The 25,864-nt window shown below is 34.8% G+C and overlaps 1 protein-coding gene across 1 annotated transcript in view; it reads left to right on the forward strand.

Moving 5' to 3' along the window:
• Positions 1 to 23,257, forward strand: part of LOC124984711 (cytochrome P450 2C18-like) — a 39,078-nt gene extending 15,821 nt beyond the window's left edge. The window contains 4 exon segments of the mRNA XM_047552675.1: positions 8,158 to 8,299; positions 11,386 to 11,573; positions 21,083 to 21,224; positions 23,013 to 23,257. Of these exon segments, the coding sequence (XP_047408631.1) occupies positions 8,158 to 8,299; positions 11,386 to 11,573; positions 21,083 to 21,224; positions 23,013 to 23,194 (654 nt within the window). The 3' untranslated portion in view covers positions 23,195 to 23,257.
• Positions 23,258 to 25,864: the final 2,607 nt, after the last annotated feature.

The raw sequence follows: 25,864 nt of genomic DNA on the forward strand, positions 1-25,864 counted from the left end.
GATATCTAGTTTTCTCAGCACCACTTCTTAAAATAAAGTTGCCTTTTCTCTAATGTATGTTTGGCACCTTTGTCAAGGATCAGATCACTTTATCCATGTGGGTTTCTCTTGATGATTTGTTTTCCATTAGCCTACATGACAGAACAATGTAGTTTCTCTTGCCAGAGCACTATAGCAAAATTTGATGTTAGGCATTCTGATGTCTCTAGCATTGTTCTTATTGATCCATATTTCTTAAGCTATTCTAGGTCTTTTATTTTCCTTACCAAATTTTAGGACCTTTTCTACCAGTTCCATGAAGAATGGCATTGTTATCTTGATTGGAATTTCACTGAATCTATAGATTGCTGTGGTAATATGATCATTTTGATAATGTTAATTCTGCCTATTTAAGAATATGGGAAGTCTTCCCTTCTTCTATGGTCTTCTTCATTTTCTTTCCTCAATGTTCTGTAATTTTAATCATAGAGATTTTCCTCCTCTTTAGTTAGATTCATTCCTAGGATATTGAGATTTGGGTTTCTTTGTTTGTTTCTAGTTTATTGTGAATGGAATTTTTTTCTGATTTGTTTTTCAGTGGATTTATTTTTGTTCTGGTGAAGTTTTTTGGGTCTTCCAAATACAGAATCATATCATTTTCAAACAGTGATAATTGGACTTCTTTCTTTCCTATTTATATCACATTAATTTCTTTTCTTGCCTAATTGCCTTGTCTACAATATCAAATACTTTGTTAAGTAGAATCAGTGACAATGGACATCCTTGTCTTTTTCCTGAATGTAGGGAAAAATATTGTCTATCATTTAACATTTGCTATATGTTGGATTTGAGTTTGTTATATACAGCCCTCATGATACTTAGAGAAGTTCTTTATATCCTTATTTCTTTGGCATTTTTAACATGAATAGGTGCTATATTTTGCCACAGTGTTTTTCTGCACTATTGAGATTAGCTTGTGATTATTATTCCTTAATCAAATTTATGTAATGAGTTACATTTATTGATTGGTAAGTGTTGAACCAATCTTGCATCCCTGTAATGAAACAAACTTGGTAATCATGTACAATTTTGTTATTGTTCTTTTTAGATATACAAACTTATTGTGGATTCAAACATGATTTGTTAAAATTTTATGAAGAATTTTGGCATTTATGTTCATCAGGGTTATTGGATCCTAGTTTTCTTTCCATGGTGTGTCCTTATATGTTTTAGGATCATGGTGGTATGGGTTTTATAAAATGAATTGAGAGTTATCCCCCTCCCTCCACACTTTTTATTTCATGGAATATTGTGAGAAAGAGCTGCACTAATTCTTCTTTAAAAGGTTTGGCTGAGTTCAGCAGAGAACCCATCTAGTCTTGGATTTTTGTTTTCTGGAAGGCTTTATGTTACTGCTTCAATCTCATTGTATAGAATTGCTATGATTAAGTTTTTTATATCCTGTTGTTTCAAATTTTGTAGTTCATATTTGGGTATAAATTTGTCCCTTTCTTCTAGATTCTCTAATTTATTGGAATATGATATTTCAATGTAGTCCTTAATAATCCTCTGTATTTCAGAGATTTCTCTGGCATTGCTCATTTTTCATTTCTAATTTTATTACTTCCTGTCTTTTCTGATTTGCTTAGTTTGGCTAACGTTTATTAGTTTTGTTACTCTTTTCAAAGTATCAAGTGTTTGTTTCAGAGTTTCTTTATAGTTTTTTAATTTCTTATTAACTTCATATTTCATCTTCATTATTTTCCTCTTTATTCATTATTTGGATTGCGTTTTAATTTTCTAAAGACTAGAGATGCATTATTAGTTTATTTGGGATCTTTCTGATTTTTTAATGTATTAATTCATAGTTTATAAACTCTTGTCTTATAATTGCTTTCCTAGTGTTTCTGAGTTGCTTGTATTTTGCATCCCTATTATATTTTGTGTCTAGGAATTTTAAATTAGTCCCATCATTCTCTCAATGATTAATTCATCATTTAAGATTGTATTATTGAATCTCCATGTCCATATGTAATTTTTATGGTTTGTTTCTTGCTAATTTCATTCCATGATAGCATGATAGTTTAGATGGAAGGGATTACATGAATTTAAAAAGAATATTGGCTAAGACTTACTACTGTGTTTCCTATAATATGAACAATTGGAGATGGCTCCATGAGCAGCTAAGAAAAAGTTGAAATTAGCTGTTGTTTAATGAAATATTTTATGACTCTCTGTTAGTCCATTTAATTCATAATATTTTTAGGTCATAAGGGTCTTTAGTGATTTTATGTGTGAATGACCTATCTCATGGGGAGAGAGGTGTGTTGAAATTACCCAATATTGTTGTATTGTGCCCTATTTGGATCTTCAAATTGAGTAGTACCTGCTTTATGTAATTAGGTACACTGATGTTTGAAGTATAAACACTAACCTCACCTTTTCAGTGAATTGTTTTCTACCAGTATGACTTGAATGTTTTTTTTTCTCCATTTTCATGGAATATTTTTCAACCTTTCACTTTTAGACTACACATGTCTTTGCCTTTAAGAAGAGTCTCTTGAAACAGTGTATATAGTTGGGTCCTATTTTTAAATCCAATCTGCCATTCTATGTTTATTAATGTGAGAGTTTATACTATTTACACTCATCTTTGTTAGTCAGCTTTTCTGTTTGTGGGATCGAAAAAACTGACAAAAATAAGATAGAAGAGTAAATGCTTATTTTGACTCAAGGTTTCAGAGGGACAATTCATGGTTGGATGGTTCAATAACTCTGGGCCCAAGATAATCGAGAACATCTTGGCAGAAGCGCATAGTGGAGGTAACCAGCTCAGGGCATGACAAGCAGGAGGCCTAGATACCTCTGCTCACCAAGGACAAAATATAAATCCCAGTGGTGCACTCCCAGTGACCTCCTTCCTTCAGCCTTACCTTACCTGCCCACAGGTCCTGCCCAGTGAACCCACATCAGTGACTAATGAACTGATGGTTTTATACCTCTCATTTCTAATCATTCCATCTTTGGAAATTCTTTCATTGTCTCATATATGATCTTTTGGGGAATCCCTCAACTCTAAATGGTAACATTCCACGAGTGGTCCCCCAAATCATCATGAATTCTTTTAGTTTCTTTTCATTTTGAAAGTCTTACTATTTATCTTCAATTCTGAAGGCTAGTTTTGCCTGATATGGTAATCCTGATTGGCAATTATATTCTGTCAAGGCTTGGAAGACACAATTTCAATTTCTCTTCTCTTTTTCATTCTCAACCAAGAAATCAGGAGTAATTCTGCCTAGAATAGCTCTCAATGTGACATAATATTATGTTTTAGACTTTTAAAATTCTTCTTTTTTGTATGACAGGTGTTTAAATGTGCTGTGTCCTGGAGAGGTTCTTCTTTGATCTTGTTTGTTTGGGGTTCTGAATGTGTCCTATCTGGAGTCCCTCTCAGTCCATAGATATTTCTCTGAAATATCTCACTGAAAAGGTTATTCATTCCTTTAGATTTAATCTCAGTACTCTCTTTAATCCCAATGATTCTTAAGATTGGTCTCATAGACTTGTCCCTGATTTCTTTAACTTGTGATCATGATTTCTTATTTCTTTTATTTTTTGCTGTCTGAGTCTTAAAGTTCATACACCTTATCTTGAATCCCTGAAATTCTGTCTTCTATGTGGTCTAATTTGTTGGAGAGACGTTTAACTGAATATTAGATTTCTTTACTTTTTCTTTCAGGATTTCTGTATATTCTTTTTTCAAAATCTCTATCTGCACTTTGAATGCTCTTTCATTTCTTACATTTATTTTCTCTCCCCTTTCTTTACTTATATCTTCATTTAGTTCATTGATCATTTTAACCATTAAAGTTCTTAATTTTTTGACACTTCATCTGCATCTAAATTGGTAGATTCAGATATTGGTAGGTTATATATATTTTGTAGATGTCCTGTTGACTTGTTTACTCATGCTATCTTGGGTCCTATTTTGTGGTTCTCTTGAGATGGATTCCTCTTCCTCTTTTAAGTGAGGTACCTTGTACATAGGTACATCTCAAAAATGTGCCTCAGACTTAGCTTTAACACATCCAATTAGCGTGTTAAAATTTTTAATTCAATCATTGCTACCACTTTGAGAGAGTAGCCACTCATGCAATGGTAATTCAAGAGCAAATCATATAACAACCTAATATTCACAGAAGTTATTATTACTGACTACTTCAACTCTATTGACCAAAGAGTATTGATTTGCAATAGGCAGGGAAAATTAAGATTTAATAGTACATTAAATTTCATTGAAAAAGGGATAAAATGTGCAAATAACAAATAAGAAGCAGAATATATAAGGAAAAAAAGGAAGACTGCTGCAGGAAATGGAGATACAAGTTAAAATGATTTAAATATAAAGGATGAAAGACAAGGGAAGGAAGTGCACATCAAATAGAAGAAAAGGTATATTAAGAGATGATTGAATTAATTGACAAAATACATAAAATGAGAGATAATTCTGACAAAACACAAAATTTGGGCAGACAGTAGGAAACAGTTTTTATCAAGTAGTTGATGCAATATCTGTCCTATTAAAAAAGTAATTTTTCTTTCTCAGGTTTTTGAAATAGAGACCTTTCCCTCTAATGTTTTTATTCCAAAATCTTCTGAGATGAAGATCATCTTGTCCATTCTATTTTAACACCCGCTCTGTGCCCAGACTGAGTCACAGCTTGGGCCCTCACCAATGCAGTGAATAGCACATCATAAGTGGTTATTGGTATTGTGTATTAGAAAGCTAGTGTACCACCACCCAGTATTATATGCAAGTGATGAAAGGGTGAAAAAATACTGCAGTTTGAAAGAAAAGGGTAAACTTCAGGGATTTCTAGTTTGACACTTAAGAAGTTCAAACAGATTTTTTTTAGACTTCCTGGTTTCCTTACTTAAACTCTCTCCACTGTGGGAGGCTGGGAATTTCTAATTCTAGCTTAACTTGCTGTTGCTGAGCTATGTGTAAAGTAAGTGTGTGTATATACACACACACACATGCACACAGGTATGAACATACTACCTTAAGTCCTGTACATACATGAACATTGTAGTATGGTTCATACATGAACATAGCATAATTTGGTAGATTTTGTGCACCAGGAATTCACCATGTCATCTCCTTTCTTCTCTCTCTGGATCCTCTTACTCTATTATTTTCCCTTCTACTTCTTTTATCTCTCTATACTCTACATATAAGCAAAACATTGATCTTCTGACTTTATGAGTAAGGATATTTTTTAGCATGATGTCCTCCAGTTTCATCTACTAACTAACAAGTGACACAATTTCATTCTTCTTTATGGTAGAATGAAACTTTATTGTGTATATTTATCAATATTCATTATCAATTTGTCTATTGAAGACATCTAAGTTGATTTCATAACTTGGTAATTAAGAATTGTACTGCTATAAACGTGGGTATGCTTGTATCACTACAGCACACTTATTTTAGTTCTTTTGGGTAAACACCTAAGAGTGGAAGAACTTGGTTATGTGCTGGTTCCATACCTGGATTTTTCAGATCTCTGTATTGCTTTCCATAGTGGTTGTACCAATTTTCAGTCCCACCAAGAATGTATGAGTGTAGTTTTTCACTGATATCTTCCAAAGCAATTATTGTTCTTTGTATTGATGGTTGTCTTCTAACTGGAGTGTAATAATATTTCAATATAACTTTGATTTGCATTTCTCCATCACCAGGGATGCTGAGCATTTATATTATTATATTTGTGGGCCATTTAAATTTCTCCTTTTGAGAAATGTCTGTTTAGTTTTTTGCCCAATTCCTGATTGTGTTATCTGTTTGATTGGTGTTAAGGATACTTTTAGTTCTTCATAAATTTTGGATATTAATCCCCTGTCATAAGAGCACTTGGAATAGATAGTCTCCAAATTTCTAGACTTTTCATGCTTTTTTGTTTGTTTGTTTGTTTGTTTTTTCTGTGAAGAATCTTTTTAATTTGAAGCCATCCCATTCATTGATTCTTGGTTTTGTTACTTGAGCTTTAGATATCTTATTCAGGAAGTTGGTACCTGTACAAATATGTTAAAATCCTGACCATATGTTTTCTTCTAGCTTTTGTAGAGTTTCTGATCTAATGCCTCTCTCATTAATCCACTTTCAGTTTACTTTTGTGGAAGGTAAGTGACAGTAATCGAGTTTTAATCTTCTACATGTCAATATTCAGTTTTCTAGCATCCTTGGTTAAAAATACTATCTTTTCTCCAACATGTTTTTGGAAGTTCTGTCAAGTACCAGATGACTATATCTATGTGGATTTGTCTCTATATTGTTGGATTTTATGCCTTTTCTTGCCATACTATGCTATTTTTGTTACTAATACTCTGCAGTATAATTTGTAGTATGTATTGTGTTGCTTCCAGAATTATTCTTATTGCTCATTATTGCTTTGGATGTTCTGAGTCTTGTTAATTTTAGGACTGATGTTCCTAGTTCTGTGAAGAATACCATTTGTATCTTGATCAAGATTGCATTAAACCTAAATCTCATTTTTATATAATATCACCTGTTAAATAATGTTAACTCTGCCTGTCCAAAAATATGGACAGTTTTTCCATCTTCTATGGTTCTCTTCAATTACTTTCTTTAACATTCTATGATTTTCAGTGTAGAGATCTGCACTTCCTTGGTTAGATTTATTCCTAAACCAATTTGAGTTTTTGAGGTTATTTTGAATGGAATGGTTTTCCTGAATTCTTTCTCAGAAGATTTATTATTAGAGTACAAGAAATCCATTGATTTTTGCATGTTGATCTTGTGTTCTGCTATGTTCTTGATTTTTTAAAATCAGTTCTATACATCTTGTCATTATTTTTTTGTGTTGTTGTTGTTGTTGTTGTTTTATTTTTATAGACAATATTTAAAATTCATCTTTGTTGATGTCAAGTCTGTGTCAATTAATACATTCAATCCTAAATCAAAATTAGTTTTTCTTATCAAGTACTACTCTATCTCAATTTGCAATGTATGAGAGCTCTATTGAGTCTGCCCCTTATCCTCAGAATCTGCATCATCTCTATGCACTCCTTAATTCTAAATGAACAGTTAATATCGAAACTCTCTACCCAATTTGTCCTGTCTTGTTTAATTTGTATCTTAAGAACAGGGTAAATTTCAGTAATTCACTCTTGTAAGTTTTCCCTAAGCCAAGATACCTGTCACCTCACATCTGGAGTACATTCTGTCTTTGTAATTCATTCCCTTTTTGGTTGTTTTCTACTGTGCTGCCATATTAGCTTTTGCACATTTTCAAATTCTTAATGAATGTGTGGGAAATCCTGAGACCAAGTGAATTATCAGAAGAATAAATGGGCATATTCTTGATTTGTTATTTTATCTTCCATGATATAGCCCAAATTTACCAATTTACCTCTTGCTATCAATCATGATAATTTTTATCTACAAGTTAGAGAATACTCTTTGCCAGTGCTTAAGATAGTGGATTTATTGATCTTACATATAAGGAAGTTATGTGTTGGGCCACACTAGGGTTAGTACAATAGTCCAGAGACATTGGAGACTCAGGTGTCTTCCATTTTCCTTCACCATATGTTACAGCTGCTTTTAAACTGTCCTGCTCAAAACTCATAATCAAAGTTGGTTCACAATGTAACAGTGTTGACAGGTTGCTGGGACAAAAGAAACATCTGTTCTTTATAAATCACCCAGCTTCTGGTAGACTGTTGTACCAACAGAAAATGAACTAAAACATTGTACTTAATATACTAGTTTTTATCTTCATTCTTAAATCTTGAAATCTCAAAAATATTCTTGTCATAATAAATTATGTGTATTACATATTTACATAGAAAGAAGGAAAGAGAATGGCACCAACAGTCTTCTGTTTGTGTTTTATTAATTAGAAATACTTTGCATGTCATTCCTATTTGCAAAAATAATGGAGAACAAATCTTTAGGAAACAAGGGGTTAGAGGGTAAGAAATGGAAATTTGGTCAATTAATTTCTAGTTTAGCATACCATGCAGACTCATATTATAAAATTGTATTCTTTTGTTTCTATTTTGGCTTACCTTTATAACCACCTGATTTATTTTAAAATTATTATAATTAAATGCTTACTTAATTGTGAAATAAGTACATTGAATTATTCCTAGGAAAAGGACAATCCACAGACTGAATTTACCACTGAAGCCTTAGTAAACCTTGTGAATGACCTGTTTGGAGCTGGTACAGAGACAACAAGCACCACTCTGACATATGGTCTCCTTCACCTGTTGAAGAACCCAGAAGTCACAGGTATGACTGCAGATGGTGAACAGGGCGAATTTCACAACAGATATATGGGAAGACACTGCTAGTGCCCTCATCTATTTCTCTGAAAGACGTGTCCATATTGAAATTTCTGTACTGTCAGTTATATTTGTCCAAATTTAGTGAAGGAATATAAAAAAGAAAACATGGCAAAGTAGGGGACAGTGACAGAGAAGTGAAGGACAGCATGGGCAGTAGCAAAGCAGTGGAGCTCTGTTCATGTCTGGATTCCACTGGGAAGTGATTTGCAGCATGCAACTGCCAGCATGAGTCGGCCTAAGACTGCATATTGGTCTTTCCACAGAAAATCCACTTGGAATATTAGGTGTGTTCTTGCAAGATTTCTGTGGAAATCTTTCCTTATTCTGAAAATATGCTCTAGTGCTAGACAGGGAGAATAAAAATTCTTTATGTGCATGTAAATAGAAACTTTAGAAATTTAATGAGGTTGCAGATGTATTACAAGTGTCTGAAAAGTCTTCTAAAAGGTTAGAAAAATAACCTTTTTGTAAGTGTTGCTACTTAGAAGATATGCCTAAAGAAATTTTATTATTTCAGAAGTTTGTTTTTATTAATTTTATTTTTCACCAACAACTCTATTTATAATTGTACCTTCAAAGAGTGCCAGTAATGCATAGCAGCATAGAAGCAAAACACCATCTTTTCCTGTTTCAGAACTACATCAAAACTATTATATATTATATTATATATATTATATTATATGGTAATATATTATATATATATTATAATATATTATATTATTATTATATTATATTATATATATATATATATTATATATATATATATAATATATAATATAATATAATATATATTAATATAATATAATATAATATGATATAATATAATATAATATATATTAATATAATATTATATAATATTAATATAATATAATGTAATATAATATATTATATTATATGGTAATTACAAGTGAGAATTACTCCTATTAAGGTGGAAGAAGAGGAGTAAAGTAAACAGCAAACAAAATTCAAAAAATTTCTGAAACACAGAGGCAGAAAGAAGGAGCAGAACTCTGCAGAGAGGATCAAGCTGTAACCGATATGTCAGAAGAAGTTTTATTTGTGTGGAAAAGCCAGTTTAAGTACCAAAATTTATCCATGAAGTTCAAGATTTAGAAGCACCACATGTCAATCAAGTTATGGGAAAATTGAGGCATTATATAGGAGCCCCTCTATGCTCAGGAAGAGGACAATCCACAGACTGAATTTACCACTGAAGCCTTAGTAAACCTTGTGAATGACCTGCTACAACTCCTTTGAGCAATTAAGTGTTTTCCTCTCATTGGAAGAGAGGTTTAAACTCTAGAGGAACTGAAACTAAGAGGTTGTGCAATCAATTTTAGAACATCAAAGTAAAGTTAAAAATCACATAAACTTTCAGAAATAGATTCTGTCTTGTGTAAAGAATTATGAATCAGAAGGACATCAGAATTCTAAAGAGCAACTGTTGTTTTGTGTGGTAATGAAAACTATAAGAGCCAATTGTGGTGGCACAGGCTTATAATCCCAGCTATTGGGAGGTTGAAGCAGGAAGTTTAGGCAAATTCAAGGCTAGCCAGGCCAAACTGTCTCAAAATACAACAAAAGTACTGTGGTGTGGCTCAGAGGTAGAGGGTCTCTGGGTCAATCCCCAGGAAAAACAAAAGAAAACAAAATAAATAAACAAAAATCCCCACCCAAACCGACCAGTCAACCAACCAACAAACCCAAAAGAACCCCCCCAAAAAAATCATCAAAAAGAAAGGGAACATGATTTTAAATCCATGTTTGCTACAAAATTTATTCCCCTATTTCCTTTCACAGGAATATATTACAGCATATGCTCCATCCAAATATTTAAAATCAAGGCAGAGGTTATCACAGGTTCCACGAATGAGGGAACCTTAGGTATAAAGATGGGAGTTGAAGGGAGTCTTCTGGGCAACAGGCCTAGGAAACAACCAATTGCTCATATTAAGTAGACAAAGCAGATGTGATGGAAGATCAGGAAAAAGAGTCTGAAGTTTAAACATTAAGAAAATTATTACTATGATTTGGAAAGAATAACATAACAATTTGATACAATATAAAATAAGAATCTAGAAATTTAGGAATTGGTATAACTTGTTGAAAAATAAGTGAAACATATGCAATTAACAAAACATACACATAGTTACCTTACCAGTGAACACTGTTTATGAGGTTATAATTGTGTAAATAAAATATATTAATATAATGAAAAATTGTGATCAAAATAAATAGGAGTACAGAGGGAAAGTATGTGAGGGGTGTGGGCGTGCATATTTATTCATGGTATGTATTTTGCAAGGAGTAAAGATGGATCTTAATCTTTCTTTCCAGTATGTCATTAGACATTTTCTAAAATTGGAAACATCAAGAATCCAAGATAGAATATAATTTAGAAATTTAAACATTTTAGAAGAAACTTCTTGAATGATTCAAAAAGACTACTTTTGAAGAATGAGAGATTGAAAAGGGTTCCACTGAAAACCACACACAGACTTACACACATAAACAAAAGCACACACATGTATACATACAAATAGATTCATTAGTAGAATTTAATTTTATAATTATGTTTTATTTTGGCATAAAATTAATGTTTATACCTGTTTTGCTTTTAGCAATGATAATAATTAATTACTTATGAGATAACCTGATATTTTGAAACATTTTATCATTTATATTTATATTTGATATAAGCTAGAATGTTAAGCTTATATAAATTTGTAGATATGTTTTAATACCTCATGTGTAGGAGAGTCATAAATGTATATTAATCATACATTTATGTGTATGCATGTATGTATTTTTGTATGTGTATCAGTATTTGTTGATAGATCTTGATAAATAGATAAAATAGATACATATAGTTTCATGGTGATCTTTTTAATTCCCAGAAGTACTTGTTGCATATAAGTCATATTTCTAATACCATTTGGATACACCCATGTTGCTTTACATAACCTTGAATTATTTTAAGAAATATACTATTTGTCTCTTTTCCATTAGTTCTTATTTTTATCTTATCAGAAAAAGTCCAGGAAGAGATTCACCATGTGATTGGCAGACACCGCAGCCCCTGCATGCAGGACAAGAGCAGTATGCCTTATACAGAGGCTGTCCTGCATGAGATTCAGAGATACATAGACCTCGTCCCAACCAGTCTGCCCCACTCAGTGAACTGTGACACTAAATTCAGAAACTACTTCATCCCTAAGGTAAGATTGTTCTTCTCACATTGAAGTCCCCAAATTAGCATTATGGTCCCAATCCTCTGCCAACCCAAGGGAGAGAAGTACAAAGCTCATCCAATGAAGCATCTTGATAGTCTCAGTGCTGTACAGACTAGGTCATGAATTTCCATAACTGTTCCTGATATCCAGCAGTGTGAATTTTCCATATTTGTTCTGCTCCTTCAAGATTATTTTTTCTATACTCAGCTCTTTCTATTTCCAAGGTGAGTTTTGAAATCATTTTGTTAATTTCCAAAACCACTCTCCTGGGATATTTTTCAGCATAATATTAAATCTATAGATCAGCTTGGAAAGACTTGACATCTTAAATGTTGAATATTTCAGTTAATCAATATTGTATATGTTCTCATTCTTTTTGTGTTTTCTTTATTTTTTCTAACAATGTTTTGTTTTCAATGGAATGATTTCATGCTTTTTGAAGGTTTTTTAAAAAATATTTTGTATTATTATATATTTTTTGTGGTGCTGGGAATTGAACCCAGGGCCTCCTGCATGCATGGCAAGCACTCCACCAACTGAGCTATATCCAGCCCTAAAAGATTTTAATTAGTTAATTAATGTTTGAAAGTTAATATAATTTACAGTTTGAATAATGACTTTTCCAATGTGATGTTCCAGGTATTTGGGCTTATTGCTAGTTTTATTTTAATGACTTTATATCTATAATTCTTAGTAACTCTTCAAATCATTGCTAATAATTTGTGTTTAGATCCATTTGGAAGTTCTTATGTACCTTACCCTGCTATCTTGTTAGTATTTGTTTTATTTATTATTTTCCATTCCTAGTGACCTTAATTTCTGTTTCTTACTTTATTGCACTGCCTGGGATTGCCAGAAGAGTTTTGAACAGAAGTGGTGTGTTAAGCATGCTTTTAATTGTTTTTTAATCCTAGAGGGAGGTTAAGGTTTAGCATCATATTATTGAGGGTGATGTTTTATGTACATTTTTGCAGATATTCTTGACCAGATTAGGGAAGTTTTCCTTTTCCTATTTGTGTTTGATATTTTCTTATACTATATCTTTTTTTAAGAGTAACATAGAGTCCTATCAAATAGATTCTCCGCATCCATTGATCATGTGTTGATGGTCATGTATTCTGTTCTCTTCTCCACTAAATATGCATATTGTAAATAAAGACATACAGTAGTATTTGATCTTCTACATTTTGATATAGACTTTTTTCTTCCCATATTTTTTTATCAGTGCATTATTGTTGTGATGGAGTTGTTGTCATATATATATGCATGCACACAATATAAGAATATAATTTGGCCAATATCACTCCCCAGGGTTTTTATATTTTGACAGATTCTTCATCAACTTTTCCTCTTGATTTTTCTTTGTCATATTTCTGTCAAATAATGCTGACCTCATAAAATAAGGAAGGCTGTATTTCCTTCCTTGAGACTACTTTTATTATCTTTCTGTCCTCCCACTTTCTTTTTTCTTTCAGTCTCTTAGTTGTATCTTTGGAATGCCTAATAATATTTACTTAAGTACAGTTATGTAAGCAAAGTTGCAATTTCAGATGATGCTCACCTTTTTCCAGAAAGAGTTCTTTCCTTCCCTACTGGATAGTCAGAGTCTATAACACCTCCTGCCCTGACTCAGAGTTGTTGACTAACAAGGATGAAAAATGACTACAGTTATGAGCCAGTCTCTCATGTTCCCCTAACTGTGTAATCTTGGAAACAATTTTGATCACAGCAACTTTCCAATAAGTCTAACATAAAGTTTCTTTATTTATTTAGATGTTCTGGTCAGTATTCTCCTAGCTACTCTAATTCCCTTAAAGTCAGAGCATATTTCTAAAGAAATTTACAAAAGATAGAACTGAAAGTGGTGTTTTCATGGTGAAGAAAGAATTATGATTTTACTAAGATTAGAAATATTGTTTTCTTCTTCTGGAGAAGAGGGAATGGAGAACTTTCCTGAGAGGTGATGGGGCTTGACCTGATGATGCAAGATTTCATACAAGGGTTAGATTGTTTTACATTCAATTTGTTTTCAGCAAAGAATACAAGCAGGAGTGTTGCTCCCTGTTGAGCAACAAGGTCCGATGTATCTCCTCAGGGCCCGCCTGAGGAGAATACGGAGCCGAGCAGGATGATGAGTGTCGGCGGCAATGGAAACCCACCAGAGCTGGGAAGTCTGTCAGTGCACGAAGCACAGTAGGAACTTGTTTATTGAGGGAGTTACACAGCTTTTATGTAGGGTGGGGGCTAGGTGGGAACCAATCAGCTTAAAGGTCAGCAAGGCACGGGGAATCACGCAGGGGAGTATCGCGACCCTCTGCCCGCAGAGAGAGAGACACGACAAACGTCTGAAGCTTTGGAAGTTTATTGTGCACAGCCTTCCTTTCTTTCCCTCTTTTCTATCCCCTTCTCTCTTTTCTTTCTCTCGCTCTCTTTCCCTCTGCTTAACTCTCGCCTGCTCCGGTCGCTCCGCTTCTCCCACTCGGCTCTCGCCCTCGCTCGTACTCTTCTTCCTCGCTTCTACTCCTACTCTCAGCTTCTCCTACTCTCAGCTTCCTCTCTACTCCCCCACCCATCAAGCTTATATACACTTCAACCAATCAGGGGAGAGCACACGAGGTAAACGCGTGGACAGCTGCAGGCATAGAATAGGTACACGAGGGGGGCATGCTCTAATCACATCGTTAACTAGCCAATCATTGGAATTTGCTGGTTGTTTACTGTATAGCTGGCCGCTTTTGGCTCAGCGCCAGGCGCCATCTTGACCGTGCCCAAGGCTGGGGGTCCCGGAAACCCCGACAGGGGAGAGAGTCCCATAGGACTAAATGGCAAGCACAAGTTGATCACGTTCACGGAAGTGCTGCTAACCAATCCCAAACAGTAGCGGGTGGAGATGAGCAGGCCAATCAGGGAGTTGCTGGGTACAAACACATTTTTCAGTTTCCGGGGGAGAGTGGCAGTACAAAGAAGTCCGGGTAAACTGTTGGTGGATCAGGCAGTGCCACGTATGAGGAAGAGGTTGTCATGAGGGTGCAGCCACCATTAGGGTGCATCCCCTACACAGGAGATCATGTTATGCCTAATCTCTGCTGAGCATAGAGAGCCCAGAGACCAAGGAAATGAGCTTTTCCTGTCTGCATGGTAAAATGAAGGAAATTGCACCTGCATAGCTTATTCTAATGACCTCCTTATTAATTATAAAAATAAGTTCTGCTATCACTCAGTGAGATGGACAGTTATCTCATTATAGACAAAGGTTTCAAAAACATGCAGTTGAGAAATGCTAGCCTCTTCAACAAATAGTGCTGAAAAAACTGGAAATCCATATGCAGCAAAATGAACCTAAATCCCTATCTCTCACCCTGCACAAAACTCAACTCAAAATGGATCAAGGACCTGGGAAGTAGACCAGAAACTCTGCACTTAATAGAAGAAAAAGCGGGTCCAAATCTTCATCATGTCAGCAGAGGACCAGAATTCCTTAACTGACTCCCAAAGCATAAGATATAAAAGCAATAATCAATAATTGGAATACAATCAAACTAAAAAGCTTTTTTCTCAATAAAGGAAACAATCAACAATGTGAAGAGAGAGCCTACAGAATGGGAGAATATCTTTGCCACACATACTTCAGATAGACCCCTAACCTCCAGAATCTATAAAGAACTCAAAAAAATTTACACCAAGAATACAAATAACCCAGTCAATAAATGGGCTAGGTAATTAGAAGACACTTCACAGAAGATCGACAGATATATGAAAAAATGTTCAACATCTCTAGTAGTAAGAGAAATGTAAATCAAAAGTACCCCAAGATTTCACATTACCTCAATTAGAATATCTATTATCAAGAACAAGCAACAATTAATATTGGCAAGAATGTGGGGAAAAGGTACACTCATACATTGCTGTTGGGGTTGCAAATTGGTGCAGCCACTCTAGAAGTAGTATCAAGATCCTTAGAAAATTTGGAATGGAACCACCACTTGACCCAGCTATCCCACTTTTTGGCCTATACCCAAAGGACCTAAAATCAGTGTAGTGCAGTGACACAGCTACATCAATGTTTACAGAGCTCAATTCACAATAGCTAGGTTGTGGATCCAACCTAGATGCCCTTCAGTACATGGATGGATAAAGAAACTGTAGTCTATATACACAATGGAATATTATTCAACCAAAAAGAAGAATAAAATTATGGCCTGTGCAGGTAAATGAAAGGAGTTGGAGAATATCTGTTAAGTGAAATAAGACAATCCCAAATACCGAAAGGCTGAATGATTTCTCTGATAAATGAATGATGATACATTATGTGGGGTGGGAAGGAGGAAAGAATGGAAGAAGGATGGAATGTATAGAGGAAAATGAGGGTGGAGAGGGTGTGGGGGAGGAATAATAATAGAATGAGACAAACATCATTACCCTATGATTACACAAATGGTATGACTCTACTTTGTGTATGAAAAGAGAAATGGTAGTTGATCCCATTTGTGTCCAATGAATTAAAATTTTAAAAATATAAAAATAAAAACAAGATGTATCATAGAAAGTATTAATATTTTATTTTTTTACCAATTCACATGATTTTATCAAAAGAATATTTGAATCTAAATATTAGTATTAAAAGTGATTTAAAGATTCTAATCCATCTTTTTTTTCTTTCTTTCTTTTTCTTTTTGGTATTTGGGATTGAACCCAGTGGTGCTTTACAACTGAACTGAATCAGGCCCTTTTAATTTTTCATTTTGAGACAGGGCCTTACCAAGTTGGTTAGGTTCTCACCAAGTTGCTGAGCCAGACCTGGAACTAGGGATCATCATGACTCAGCCTTCCAAGTCACTGAAAGTACAGGCATGCCTCACTGTGCTTGACTTCCTATTGCTTCATATTTCATAAGCCTAGAACACATAAAATAGGATGGCCATTTAATTTTTTAAAAATGCTATATATGAACAGGTGAGAGAGTGAATTCGGATGGGTTGTGATTTTAATTATTGGTCTGAGCCCTTTCCACAAAACTTTATGAATGATAAAATTGTTCTATATCTCTGCTGCCCAATGTTAGTTTACTTTAAATTTGTTTGATTTTTTATTTAACTTAATTATTCACTAATTAAATTTAAATGTGTGGCATGAGGTCTTTGTGTAGGACAGGCTTTTCCCAAGTAGGATTATCTCAGTCTTTTCCCAAGAAGGATTCAGTATCTTTCATCTTTTTTGGATGAACAGTGACAAAATATTGTTAGATAGAGGCAATACATCCTAGTGTTCTATAGCACACTAGGATAACATTACTGTACAGCTGTTGATTATGTATCTTATAAGTGATGAGAGAGCAGTTCAAATATGACCAAAGAAAAAGTAACATGATGAGAATGCTACTTATGGTGATTTGATCTTTACATTCATGCAATACACCTTCACACCACAAATAAGTACATAATTGAAAAAGAAATCTTCCAATCCTAAAAACCTAGAACACACAAAAATGCATTTTGGTGCTGTCTCATTGACTGACCAAAACTAATAGAATTGCAGTGAATCATTGACATTCTTTATTTTATTCTATTTTCTATAAAATATGTATTTATTTTGCTAAAAATATTCTTTTATTTAATTCTATGATATTATCCTATATTATGCCATTGAAAGTATCATAAATATCCACATTGCATATATCATGTTGCCTTTCTAAAATGTTAAACAGTGTGAGAATGGAGCAATTGCACCTCTAAGACAGAGTTTCATACTTGAGGGCTGAATCAGACACATGGCAGGCAATAAAACTGCCCCCTCCAGACACACACACACACACACACACACACACACACACACACAAAATTTTGAAATGGTTGATGAAACATTTTGAGAAGGATGGCTTCCTCTGAGATGTGGAATGGTCAATGATGATTACTGCAGTGAGAGCATGTCTCTTTTGTGTTGGGGAGTTCTGATTTCTCAACCAGGAAAATGCAGAATCAGGATCACAGTTGCATATACAGGGCAGCAGGTGAAAGAAATGTCACTTGTGTGAAAGAGTATTTCCCCTTTGTCTTCTAAATAAATCAGGTACTGCCTTCTGTCAACTCTATCCAGAAAATGGATATGAGGCAGCTACTTAGAAATGCAACTCACCTTGAGGATTGCAAGTTCAAAACCAGCCTCAATAGTTTAGTGATGCCCTAGCAACTTAGCAAGACTCCATCTCAAATAATAAAAATAAAAAGAGATGTGGTTGGGAATGTGGCTAAGTTGTTAAGCAGCTTCAGTTCAATACTTGCTATAAAAAAAATATATATATGTTTTTATAAATATATATTTTTATATATATATTTTTAGAATATATATATATATTCTATGATGTAGAAATTCTAATTTCTGGTATACATTTCAAGTGCAAACAGAAATGTCCAATGTGTGCTCATTACATGTGTAACATAAGGCAGTACCTGAATTTTATTGTTAATACAAAATAACAATGCAACAGAATACCTTTAATTTGGGTGGAAAAAAAGAGCAACACAAGAAGTTACATAAAGCCATTGAACACAGGTTTATTTGTCTTATATCCATAGCACATTTATGAAGGAACATATCACTGATAGGTGGCAACAGTGGTTTCTGAAGTGTCCAAATGAGTTCTGTGGTAAATTGAGAGGAAAACTTCATTTTCACCATATATTCATTTTGATACAATTCCTTATTCTATATTTTTATTTATTTGTGCTTTTAAGTTATACATGACATTAGAATTTATTTTTGGTGCTCTTCAACAGAAGAATGGATAAAGAAAATGTGGGATATAAATGCAATGGTATATTACTCAACGGTGTTCTATTTTTGATGGAGTTCTAAGTAATGTAATACAAAATAGATTCCCTACTTTCTTTTTTTTCAGTGGTTGTGATCAAACCCAGGGTCTTGTGCATGCTATGCAAGTACTCTACCACTAAGTTACATCCCCAACCTACAAATGAATCTCTTATGTATACAGTTCAATGAGTTGGGACAAATATATGCACTGCTGTAGCTACAGAAAAATTAAAATATAAAATATTGCTGGGCATGATAGGCCATGCTACTCAGGAGGCTGAAGCAAGAGGATGGCTTGTGCCCACAAGTTTGAAAGCAGCCTAAGAATCACACAGATACTTTTCTATGAATATAGTATTTCCATCACCTCATAAAGTTTCTTCATCCTCCTTTTACAGTCAACCACCACCAGGACACAACATTTTCATCCAAATTTCTGTACTGATTTCTGTACCTATGGTTCTGATTTATCAAGAAAGCATACAATAGAATATGACATAGAACACCACATAATCAAATCATTTATCTCTGGCTGTTTTACCTTCATTTATTCTTTCTCCAATACTCTCCTTTTTTTTTTTTTTTTTTTTGCGGTACTGGGGATCGAACCCAGGGCCTTATGCATGCAAGGCAAGCACTCTACCGACTGAGCTATCTCCCCAGTCCTCCAATACTCTTCTTATTGATATAAATTTTTAAAATTTTTATTGGTATACAATAATTGTACAGAAAAATATGTTTCATTGTGCTCAATTGATACTTGCACATAAAATAATTTGATCAATTTCACTCCCCAGTATCTTCCCATGTCCTCTCCTCCCCTCTTCCTCCTCCTAATCCCCTCCCTACACCTTACTGGTATCCCTTATATTTTCATAATTCTGTTTTTTATTGTACAAGAATACATTTTAGATTCATTTTCATTCACATATATTAGTAGTTCATTCCTTTTATTACTAAATAGTATTCCATTTCAAAGAATACCTTAAATATTTTATTCACTCATAAGGCTTTGGATAATTTTGGTTGTTTCTGGTTTTTGGCTTTTTAAATATAAGCAATATGAACATTTGTGTAACAATGTGAGGTTGATTATATTTTCATTTCTATTAAGTAATTACCTAAGATGAATATTATTCTATAATTTTATGACTTTATGATAAACTAACAGAATCAAGGTTTTCTTTTATAATTTGCCATTTATTTGCTATGTAAAAAATGTTTTCCAGCTCAAATTGCACAATTTGCCCTTACACGTTTTCAAGAATTCTAATAGTTTTAGCTCCTACAATTAAATTGGTGATTGATTTCAAGTTAAATATTTATGTCTTGGAGTAAATGATCATGTAATTGTTTCCTTTCTTTCCCTTTCTTTTCTTGAGACAAGATTTCTCTACGTTTCACAGGTTGGCTCCAAATTCCTGGCTCTAGCAATCTTTAGGCCTTAACCTCCTTAGTATCTAGGGCTATAAGTACACGCCACCATGTCCAGCCTATTTGTTTCTCTATAAAAAGTGCTCAATTGATACAATTTTTGATATTATATTGATCTTTACATCCTCAAGAAACACTTGTATCTTCAGGATCCACTGCATAATCGAATACACCCCTCCATTTATTCTAAGTACTTAACGTAGAATATTAAATGGATACAAGCATATCCATGTTAACAGCAGCAATATTCACAACAGTCAATACATGAACCAGCTTGGATATCCATCAACAGATGAAAGAATAAAGAAATATGGTACCTATACACAATGGAGTTTTTATTCAACCATAAAAAATGAAATTATGTCATTTTCAGGAAAAGAGATGGAAGTTGAGAGCATTATGTTAAGCAAAATAAGTCAAACTCAGAAAATCAAGGGACACATGCTTACTGTTACATGTAGAAAATGGAAAAAGAAAAAAAAATCCGTGGGTGTATCATTAAAATTTAATAAAGATCAGTGAAGAAGACAAAAGGGACCAGGGGGAGTTTGGTGTGACAGAAGGGGGTATTGACACTAAGTTACAGTGTTGTACTATGTGCAAATGTGAATTTAAAACAAAAAATCCCAGTAATATGTATAATTTTAGTTTACCAATAAAATATGGAAAAAATAAACATTTTTGCATACTAATTTTAAACAAATATGGAACATTTGAAATACTTTGGCCTTTATTTATGATTGTCAACAAATTTTTGAAAATTATTTTTTTTAATTTATCATCCATATTGCATTTGGAAAGATCTCCCAGAGTTCTCAGAAAACTCAAATTTTGTGATAATGTTAAATACATTAAGTTGGCTTCTGCTGTACTTTTTATTATCTTAGAAAGGTCTTATAAAAATATCCTGGATATTTAAAAAGCCACAGACCCATTTTAAAGCAGAATCCTATACAAGATGTGTGAAAACTGAAGTTATAAAATAGAGTATTGATTAAGAGCAGATATCAGCATCCAAACATGATGATGAGGAGAAAAGAAAGTTTGGTGCTCAAGCACTCAAGTACTCCCTATGTCAAATGCTACTGGGGATACTTTAACAATGTCCTAGTCACTGGCAATAAACTTGCATTTTATTACTTGTTTGGTTAACTGCTCTTCTTTGGAAAAGGGCTTCTTATCTATGGATCATATAATGTTTGGACGAAGTTCTAAGTCTTCTTTGGTTTATCTGTGTCTGTTCATTGCAGGGAACAAACATAATAACATCCCTGACATCTGTGCTGCATGACAGCAAAGAATTCCCCAACCCAGAGACATTTGACCCAGGCCATTTCCTGGATAAGAATGGCAAATTCAAAAAGAGTGACTACTTCATGCCTTTCTCAACAGGTAATAGAAACTTATTTCCACTGGGACTTTGGTGGACCAGACACCTTCATGGGATCAATTAAACCTACATAATGCTCATTTTGGAGCTGGTAGAAATGTTCTTTGCACATGATCAAGAGCAACACTCCCAGTGCCCATACACTGTCCAAGATCAGGCTACAACATCATTACTGGGTTCTCCTTCTGGGGCTTTGGGTTAATTGACCTACTTCTTCCAAAGTAAGAAAGCTACAGAGAGGGTCTATTGAGTCATGCCTCAAAATACAACACTGTGTCTCAGACACTTCTCAGAAGATGGAATTCATCTCAACTCTCCTCATCTTCCCTGTGAAAAGTATCTAAATCCACAAGTTTGGTGAGTACCTTCCATGTGGTGGCTCTCATTCCTCTGATGAGCTCTGGGTATGGTAAGTATCCCCAGCACACAATAGGGCAGCAAACGTGTCCCACACTTCAGTTAACCAAGCAGATTGATAAAGAGATTGTTATAATCCAATATGACAAATCTTGTGGGAGAAAGAATAAAGGATTGGCTGTTCATGATGGCAGAGGGAGAAAATGCCTCCTGCCTGTTCTCTCATACCACATAGCGAGGCATCAAATGGATTGAGTGGCATTCAAATAGAAGAAAGGACACAAGAGCTCCTTTATAAGAGGCAAAGAAAATGAACTGAAGAGAGGCAGGGCATTTTTACAGAGGCAATTGACCATAGGAGTAGGATATTTGCTTCTGGTTAAGGATGCCAGAGCCTTCTGACTAGTGAATGACGGTCAGCAAACCTTGTGAGTGGGGCACATTATCCTTTTAGGACACCAGAGCACCCTGATTTCCCTATATCTACTTCATTTTTGGAATAGAAGGATCTTCACACTTGAAGTGTGTGCTGAATCTCTGACAATCATGGCCCAAATGTTTCTTTGACACTTCAGTCTTGCTTTTAGGTTTTGCACTACAGATACTCATATGACAAAGATTAGCCCTTCCTTAATGAAAATCCTATTTCAGATGGTTAGAAAAATAGTGAGTAATGATTTAAATAATACAAACTTCACTGCTGAGTAAAACCAAAGAGGATAAGACTGTAGAGCCTGGTGGAATCACAAACAGTGTTAAAGAAAAAACATTTGATCTAGGGTCTGAGAGAAGTATGAAGTGCATCCTGGGCAAAAGGAACAGAGTGAGATAAAGCTTGAAACTGCATTCTATGTTTAAGGCTGATGAGGCTCATTGGATCAGAAGAATGGGAGGAGAGATCATGGAAATCAGACTGGGAACAGGGAACACAAGTAATCAGTGTGTGTTTCTGGGAAAAGATTGGTGGAAACATGAAATGTCAAAAAAAGTTTTAATGTGGTATGGTTAATGTATTTCTTGGAAGAAAGCTGATTCTCAATAAGTATTGATGGAATGAGCAGTGCTGATATATTATTAGGTGGATAACAGGCATGTTCATCCTTCTCTCTAATCAGCTGTCATTTATATTTACTCATTTAAAAAATTTTTAGTTGTAAATGGACACAATAACTTAATTTTTTATTGATTTAATTTATTTTATTTTTATGTGGTGCTGAGATCCAACCAAGTATCTCACATGAACTAGGCAACTCTACTACTGATCTACAACACCAAGCCTATGTTTATTCTTGGTCCATCCGTCCATCCATCCATCCGTCCATCCATCCATCCAATAATTCATGAATAGTGACTACATTTTTCTTGAACCAGACAGAAATATAGTGTTCAAGGAGAATTTACCCTCTCTCACTTTTTTTTTTTTTTTTTTTAAGGAAAACGGGTTTGTGCAGGAGAAAGTCTGGCCCGCATGGAACTGTTCTTATTCCTGATCACCATCTTACAGAACTTTCACCTGAAATCTGTGGTGGACCCAAAAGATCTTGATATCACGCCAGTTGCCAGGGGGCTTATCTCTATGCCACCTGCATACCAGATCTGCTTCATTCCTGTCTGAAAAAGAGCAGTCCTTTGGCTGCTGCTGTGCTGTCCTCTGGAATCTCCTCTTTGGAGCATGCTCCACCTCCTTCCTTGTCAGGCATTTCTCCTCTGACCTGCTTCTCATCACCCTATTCCTTCGAATTCCAGTGAACATCCAGCCCCACTGGAGAGAGTGTCCTCAGTTTTCACAAAGGTGTGCTTCCTGTTCCCTTACTCCAATACTTGCATTACCCACTCTGCATTTTAACGCAAAAGTGGTTTTTCAGTATGCCATCACTTTAAACCAAGGAGAATCTGGGGGACATTATGGGAAGTGCAATAAGTCATGCACAGCAAGATAACGTAACATGATTTTAATTTTTGAATAATATAAAAACAACAAACTCTTAGATTAGTGATAAGTAATGGTTGCTAGAACTTGGGATGGGTGAGAGTGTGAATGGATGGAGAAAGAAGAGAAAGTAGTTAAAGTTTCAAAGTTTAGAGTCGACAGGAGGAAGTAGTTCTGATGATATAGTGCAGATCATTGTTGTTAAAATGATTTGTTGCATACTTCAAGATTCCTAAAAGGGGAGGTATTAAATATCCTGCCCATAAATAAAGGACAAATGTGTGAGATAATGAGATAATGACTATGTTTATTATCCTGATCAGTCTTCGTTCCATGTGTACATATATCACAATGTACTTCATAAATACATATGATCACTACTTGCCAACTAAAAAAGATATGGAAGTAGATTAAAAATTAAAATACACATGAAAACTATATTGTTTCCATTTTTAAAAATTTTCATTGGAAAAGAAAAATACATTAATGAGGTGTTGACAGAAGTGTGGAACAATAAGCAGCTTTATACCCTGATAGAACAATGTTTCAATATTGCTACTCTAATTCTTACCAAAATTTATAATTTTCCCTTTACCACCATCTTCCCTATCATTCACCTCTGATTCCCCTTCCCTCCTTTAGCCCTTTCCTCTTTTCCTTTTACTTACTCTTTCTCATAATTCTGTGAGATAGATAGTACTTGTGTCACCATTACTGCGTCAACAAGTACCACAAATATAATGCCTGAAAACAACACACATTAACTATCTTAGAGTTCTGGGATTTGAGATCCAATATCATCTCCCCTGTGCTAAGTTGATTCTGTCAACTAGTATAGTTCTTTTTGAGCCTCTAGGTGAGATTCATGTTCCTAAATTTTTCATCTTGTAGAGACTGCCTGCATCCCTTGGCTTTTGAGTCCTTTGTCACATCAATTCAATCTCAGTGTCCACATCTGCTACCCACTCATGGGTTCTCATTTTTCTTTTATATAATCTTTGCTGAATCCAGGTGTGGTGGTGCAAGCCTGTAATCCCACTGGATTGCAAGTCTGAGTTGGAATGTTCACAAGTACATGGCCAACCTCAGCAATTTAGGAAGGCCCTAAGCATCTTAGATGGATTCTATCTTAAAATAAGAAATAAAAAGTGCTGGGGATGTGACTCAGTGGGTAAGCAGCCTTGGGTTCAATGTCTGCTACCCTCTCCCCATGCAAACAACAAAAACCTTGTTGATTGAATTGAACACACCTGCATACTACAGTAGAATCTATCCATGTTATGACCCTGGACATAATCACATCTACAATATCCCTTTTATCATGTGAAGTACCAAATTCATGAGTTCATAGGTTTCAAGGATTAAGATGTAGATGCTTTGGGATGTGAGGTCATTAATAAGACTATGACATTATTATTATATCCTATTACTACGGAGATAATTCAGACAGGCTATGTTAAGTATTGTGTTTGGGTTCACATGTCAGAACAAGGAGGGGAACCCCAGAGCCATTTGGCTATAAAACTAAACTTTCCTAATCAGGTAATTTTAATTCTTTCAGTGTCTTTTTGTATTAAAGCTTTAATGGCAGGTAATGATGTAATGATATATTTGTTAATATTTAATGGAAAGAGCACATATTTTCAAATTTCAAAGAAGAAAACCAGAGTTCATACGAAGGATCAATATCCCCCACTCCAAGGGGAGTGGTCTTGCAAACAAAAGAGAAAAACAAGACAGAGGAGAAGGTGGATTCAGGTACAGAAGGTCCAAGAGGGTGGTCAAAGGGAAAATCTCAGAGGATGTTAAGGTTGACCCTAAGAGGAGAGATGGGCTCTAGGCTTCCAGACCAGCTACAGAGAGAGGAAGAGAAAGGGAAAGGATTGGAAGTTGCTAATCCCTTTCTCTTTTTGTGTTGCTTACTGATCTGTCAATTGGAGTGGCATAATCCTAAAGCTGTTGTAGCTCTCAGCTTCCCTTCTCACTAGTACAAGGAAGGATGGAATGGTCATTACTGTAGGTTGAAGTTTTGTCCAGACAGACAAGATTGAGAAACTCCCAGTTGAAGCTGCTGCAGAATAAAATGAAGGGAATTCCAAAGTAGTGGTTTAAGTCTAATAAGGCCTCTGTGGTTTTGTTGGGTGATACCTGCTCTGGAGAGATGAAACCAACACACACTCAGGACTTGGAAAATGGTAATTTATTCTGGGAGTCTGGAAGTCCCGGGGCTCCCAAAAATTCTGCTCCTGTAGGAGAGAAGTCATTCCACAAACTCTTCTGCCCACAAACACAGACTTCCCAACTGAGTCCCTGAGTGTGTACACACCCTCCTGTTCGGTTTCCCATTTCTCTGCA

Source organism: Sciurus carolinensis, chromosome 5, assembly GCF_902686445.1.
Source record: "Sciurus carolinensis chromosome 5, mSciCar1.2, whole genome shotgun sequence".
NCBI lineage: Eukaryota > Metazoa > Chordata > Mammalia > Rodentia > Sciuridae > Sciurus > Sciurus carolinensis.